The 6,030-nt window shown below is 28.0% G+C and overlaps 1 protein-coding gene across 1 annotated transcript; it reads right to left on the reverse strand.

Annotated features, from left to right (window-relative positions):
- Window positions 1-2,081: 2,081 nt before the first annotated feature.
- On the reverse strand, window positions 2,082-2,661 carry LOC114399697. The gene has a single exon (XM_028361907.1). It carries the CDS (start codon window positions 2,484-2,486, stop codon window positions 2,277-2,279), a length of 210 nt encoding a protein of 69 aa, XP_028217708.1. The 5' UTR covers window positions 2,487-2,661; the 3' UTR covers window positions 2,082-2,276.
- Between the last annotated feature and the right edge of the window lie 3,369 nt (window positions 2,662-6,030).

A 6,030-nucleotide genomic window follows, 5' to 3' on the forward strand; every position in this document is an offset into this window, starting at 1 on the left:
ACTTAGCCTAAAGATACCAGATAAAATGGCACTTAATTCCCTTCTCACACTAAATTTGACAGCTCCCTTGCTTAGCCTATAGAGGTTTGAGACTCTTGTAGTGTTCATATTTTTTGCAACTTTCCTAAATAATTTGGGTTTCCATTGGTCACTAATTGACCTTGTTGTGCAAATCGAGAGGGATAAACACTGGGTAGATCTTCATCAATTGGGCCACGAGCACACCACATAAAAAAACTTGACACCACACTCCAACCCAAAATCTCAATGCATCATATTTATGGGTCTTTCCACTTATATGTTGCTTAACTTGTCCATTTCTACCCAATGTAGGACTTCACATTTACACTCGTACTCCAACAAAAACCTTCTTTTCAAGTGTGAGTCTCTTCCAAATGGTAGTTTCTCCCTCTATAACGGAAGTCATTTTCAATCCACGAGTATCCAATGATGACACTTAGAGCTTAGCCATTGCCGCCAACATGCTCTAGTATCTTGCATTGCCGCTTAACAAATCACCTAAACTTCAAACACACAAACTAAGGTATAAGATTATTCTTACATGATTTTAATTGATTTTAAACACAAAATTACACAATCAAACAAAAAATCATTATTCTTAACCAGTATTATAAACTTCTGCAGGTTCTACTCATTATTCTTTAAGTCTCTACAATATCTTTAACTGTATTATCTAAGTCTCTTTGGACTCTCTACTAGTATTATCTAAGCCTCTATAGGCTAGCTTTACACCCACATATTCTTTCACAAGTCTCTTCAGGTTCATACCTAAAACAACAAATGTTATTTGACTCCCACAAAAATTGTCAAGTTCTATAAGATTTCAGAAACAACAATCCACTAATTGCTTTTTTGAGTTCTTTCCTCTTTTCCTAAGGGGTTAAGTTTAGATAGACTACACCGTTTTAGATGTTATCTTCACTATGGCTTTACTAATGAAAATGTCTACAAACACTCTTTTGGATGAATAAGGTTTGCCTCTGACCTAAAGTTAATTTTAATTTTATGATAAAAACATGAAAAATCACAATAAATTCTATATCACAAGAATCAACTGTGCACCCTTTCCCGTTTTTATGTTTTTTAATTGAAATATCATGTTCTATCTTAATTTTCCCACTTTAAACATGCAAATTCATAAATCAATCTGACCCCAATGGAGTGTCCCACTCAACATATATGGAATTAATGATATTTTCTCAATAAATATTATCAATTGAAATCAACAATTCTAGTTAAAAATAAGTGTTTAATAGTCATGCACTAACAATATAAAAACCAATAAACTTATCATATATGATGATTGGTGATTAGACGACAACATAAAATTATTTTGCACTATTAGTGCATAGTCTTTTTCTTTAAAAATAATGTGTAATTCCTTTTTATTGATTTTGTTTAGTTGGATAAACATAATTGAAGACAAAAAAAAGGCACAATGGATTTAATTAAGAACAATTCACAGTATTTTGATACACCAAAATAGTCTCACATTGTTTAAGAATTAAGGTTAAAGGTAGTTTATAAATACTCTCCTAACTTGACTCATCGAGATAATTTTTAAGGACAAAAGCAAGAAGCTCATACCAACATCAAAACAAACAATGCCTAGGATTCAATGATCCAAACAATATAACAGATTTGAGATCAAAACATTAGTGTTGGAAGGAGAACTTAAGTCACATAAGAGGAAGACTTGAGGTTGGAACACAAAGCAAGAACTAATTGTTCTAATATATAATTGAATTTTGATTGAATATCCGATTAAAATATTACAATATATATTTAACATGTTAATTAATATTAAAAGAATTTTACTTCCAATGTGTTTTTTAATAATCAAACAAAAATTTCTAATTGCGCAATAGTATATATGATTAAATAAAATTAAATAATTATGTACCCTTCCGAACATTCCTGTCTTGATTGTGAGTTTTGGATTACAGGAACAAAGAACATGTCATATATTCAATATACAAACATGAGCCACTCAATTCTTATTTTTACTAGCTAACTTAATACATCTACAGCTCTAAAGGAAACTTTTAAAAAAAACAAAATTGATGCACTAAAACTGAAATATTTGTCATTAATTCACAAGCTTGATTCCAAGAAATTCATTGAAAGAGGAAAAAAGGATACATTACAAGGAAAACAAATCACATCCCCGAACACAAACCAAACCAAAGGAGAGCAAAACTATATATAAAAAAGTGTATACATGAGGGTTAAGGGTACACATATTTTGGGATGATTTACCCCATGTACATGTGGATCCCAATTGCTAACATGAAGATGCACACGAGAGCAAAGTAGAGGATAGCATGGATCAGTATTGATAATCCACTGGTCTGAAAGTTACCAAACTCTATGAACCTGCCTCTTCCAGGTATCTGGACCAAGAGCCCTGGACTGAGGAGAATGAAAAGCACCACAGAAACAAAAACTGGCCCCCAATCTCCCATTTTCTCCTTCTCCTTAATTTCTCGTTGTGTTGTGTACTTGGTCTCCCTAATTATTTCACTATCTAGCTATGTGTGAATGCCTGAATGGTATAGTTGCAATGACAATGAGTGGAGGAGGATTAAAAAGGAAATGGGGGCTGAAAAGTGGTCACTTTGGAAGAAGAGACAAGCAATTGATGACATGGGAAAAAAAAAAGCAAAGGTTATAGAATGAAGCTATTCTTATTCAGTTTTTACACCCCACACCCACACGCACGGCACCAAAATTCAAGGGAAGCTTCATCTGTACGTACAATTAATCATTTAATTTAAACACGCAGACAGATTAAGAAAACATTTAATCATTAATTTAAAATCACAGCGGATTTAAAAAACATTTAAGAAGATACATTTTCTTTTTGTTGCCCATAGAATAATCTAGGCCAGAATTACAACAGAGACTACTTTATTAAGGTACAAAGATTTATTTAAGAGATTAACTATTCTGGATGCTGTAAAAAAGCTATTCTCAATACATATATAGTTGTGATTAAGTCATTGAGGCACACAAATTATTTAAGAGTTTAACTATTCTCAGTAGATATTTTTTTCATATGTATAAAATATAATTGTAAAGATCGATCGAACAACTGACCTAATATTTCTGTTTATCATGCTACGTAAAAGTTAAAATGGCCTTAGCTAAAATCTCGTAAACGTGAGCTTATAATTTTAGTAACATAAGGTGTGGCTCCTTGCATCTCTGCCTAGCTAGTTTGAACCAACTCGCAAATTTAAAAGGCTAAATTCCATTAACTTAATTATTTCATGTTGCCTCAAATGATCAAGTTTAACAAGAAAAACTGCTAAAAATTATTTAACACTAAAAAGTTATTGTCTTTTACCAGACGACAAATGCCAAATATTAAGATTACGTTTGCTCTTATAGATGTTGTTTAACGAAAGTTAGATTATTAGTAGAAATTTTAATGTTGCATATAAATAATACAATATTTTTTACTAATATTTAATATATAAATAATATATATTAATATTATATACTAACAGAATTACTTATTAGTATAAATACAAAAATAAATTGGAATGATAAACTCCACTAAAGATAATCCAGTCAGGTTTTCGATAAAGTTTACTTATAAAAAAACTCATGAATATTTTACACCAATAATATAATGATCCAAAAAATAAAACATTATATTTTTAACATAAATATAAAAAGATCTTGCTAACCTATGTCCTTAAGATATTAGATAATTTTTTTTATTGAAAATCATGTGGAAGTACATTTTAAATTTATAAGAGAGTACATTTTTTTGCATTCAAATATAAATATTTTTCCTTTTATTTTTTTAATCAATATGCATTCTAACATTTGTCATATAGAAATGAGTTTAATGTTTATACACTTTAGACGATTATAAAATTACAAATCATCGTTTGAATTAATTTAAAATAATTATTGAAGAAATCAAGAAATTTATCCTAAGTAATAGATTGAGATTGAATAACTGTATAAAACATTTTACATTATCAACACATAACTTTTTTCTCTAGAGAAATATGCTATCATGTTTGATTGTAAGTTTTTTTTCCCATTCAGTAAAAGGAACATAAGTTTTTTTTTTTGGATATAATAAACTACACGCTTGTACTCTATACCAAAAAAAATCTTATATTCAAACATGATAGCCTAAGTATTTTTTAAAATGAAGATAATCTTTTTCAAGACAAATATTTAATACAATTACATTATATCTCAGCTTAAATTGAGATCTATAATTAAAGCATAAGTTAATTATAATAAAATTGTAGTATTATTAAATATTTTATTTGGAGAAGGCTAATTATTATTTTTATAATTACAAATAATTTTATAAAAATTTAATGAAGATATTACCAGCTCAGTTATAGAATTTTGCCGTGGTTTCCTATTCTTCGGAGATTAAAGAAAGAGATATACTTTTCTCACCGCCTTAAAAGTTAAAATGTTACATATATTTATTATGTAGAAATATCCTAAAACGTTAGATGAGATTAAACCAAAAAAAAAAAAATCATAGAAATGAAGCATTGATATAAGATTCTTGTTGTATTTACAATGGGAGAATAATCTATTTAACATAAAAATATGTTTGATTTTTTTCATATATAAAACTCTTGAACCACCAACAATTATGCATTATAAACAAGTTCAATCTTCATTGAGTGGGTTAGAAGACACTAATCATTTTTTACCCACAAACAAAAAGATTAAAGAAAAAATAGGAAATATTTATAAACAATTATAAGAAGTTCCTAATACTAGAGGGAAAAAACAAATGGAGATAATTACAGAAGGCATACATAGCATTAGCCACACAAGAGGACGAAATTAAATAAAGGACCAGCGCAGCATCACAACTAGGAAGACAAAGCGTCTCAAGTGGGTTTAATTTAACTTGTAAGGGTTTCTTTTCTCTCCAAATGTGATTTTTTTCAAGAGCAAAATCTGAATGTTGCATTGTTGCTTTTGTGAGTCATTAATTTATTTTTCTCCAAAATTTAGACAAAGTCTTAACTTTTTAATATAGTATTGAATTTTGTTTAGGAATACTTTCCTTAGTTCTATAATTTCACAATCGGAAATAAATATAAATTAATTTGGTACGTTAATTTGGGCTATGTTCCAATTTTGGCCCGCGTGTAATTTTTAATTTGTCATTTAGTCTCTTTAATTTTAAATTTATAATTTTGATCTTCTTTTATTGATTGTTTTTCATGTTGAAATAAATAAATAATGTAACAGTTATGTGAATTAATGATGTGAAAAGTGATGTGTAATTTACAAAGTATTGTAAAAATGATTTAGATGCATGGGACAAGAACTCAAGTCCCTTTCATTCTACTTGACTTGTAAACATTATATTATATGTTCCTGTTGAGATAAAAACACTATATTATATATAATTCAGAAAAAAAACATTATATATATATATATATATATATATATATATATATATATATATATATATGAGTTAATTCTTTTTTTTTTAAAAAAAATAGTTACTATTAAATGTTAAATTTTTCTTATAAACAATAAATTTTTCCAATAAATATAAAAATTGTTTAGTAAATAAAATATATTATTTATTACAAACTTAAATAACTTTTTAGTACCTGCAAGGCAAGTTTGATTTCACTACCTAAATTATCAGTTTTTAAATTTTACTACCCACATATTTTTATGTTCAATTTAACTATCGGTTGTTATTGAGCTTTTGTTGAGTGCTAACATGGTAGGTTAACGAGTACCTGTTAGCAAGTTAAGTCATTTAAAAAATTGTTGACTTGATAGTCATGTCATTTTCATGACAGATACCTTTTCCAAAAATAAAAATTTGTTAGGTATAACATCAAACAAAATAAAGGTTAGGTAAGGTGTCAAAATCAAAACACTTTTATTTTATAAGTATCAAAAAGTTATTTAAGAACAAAAATTATTATTATTATTATAGCAATGAGAAGCACCAAAAATTCATCACAAGCACAAAAGAAATAGCAATGA

Source organism: Glycine soja, chromosome 19, assembly GCF_004193775.1.
Source record: "Glycine soja cultivar W05 chromosome 19, ASM419377v2, whole genome shotgun sequence".
NCBI lineage: Eukaryota > Viridiplantae > Streptophyta > Magnoliopsida > Fabales > Fabaceae > Glycine > Glycine soja.

Coding starts and splice junctions, on each gene's coding strand:
- LOC114399697 (XM_028361907.1), bottom strand. CDS start 2,486: ATGGGAGATTGGGGGCCAGTTTTTGTTTCTGTGGTGCTTTTCATTCTC.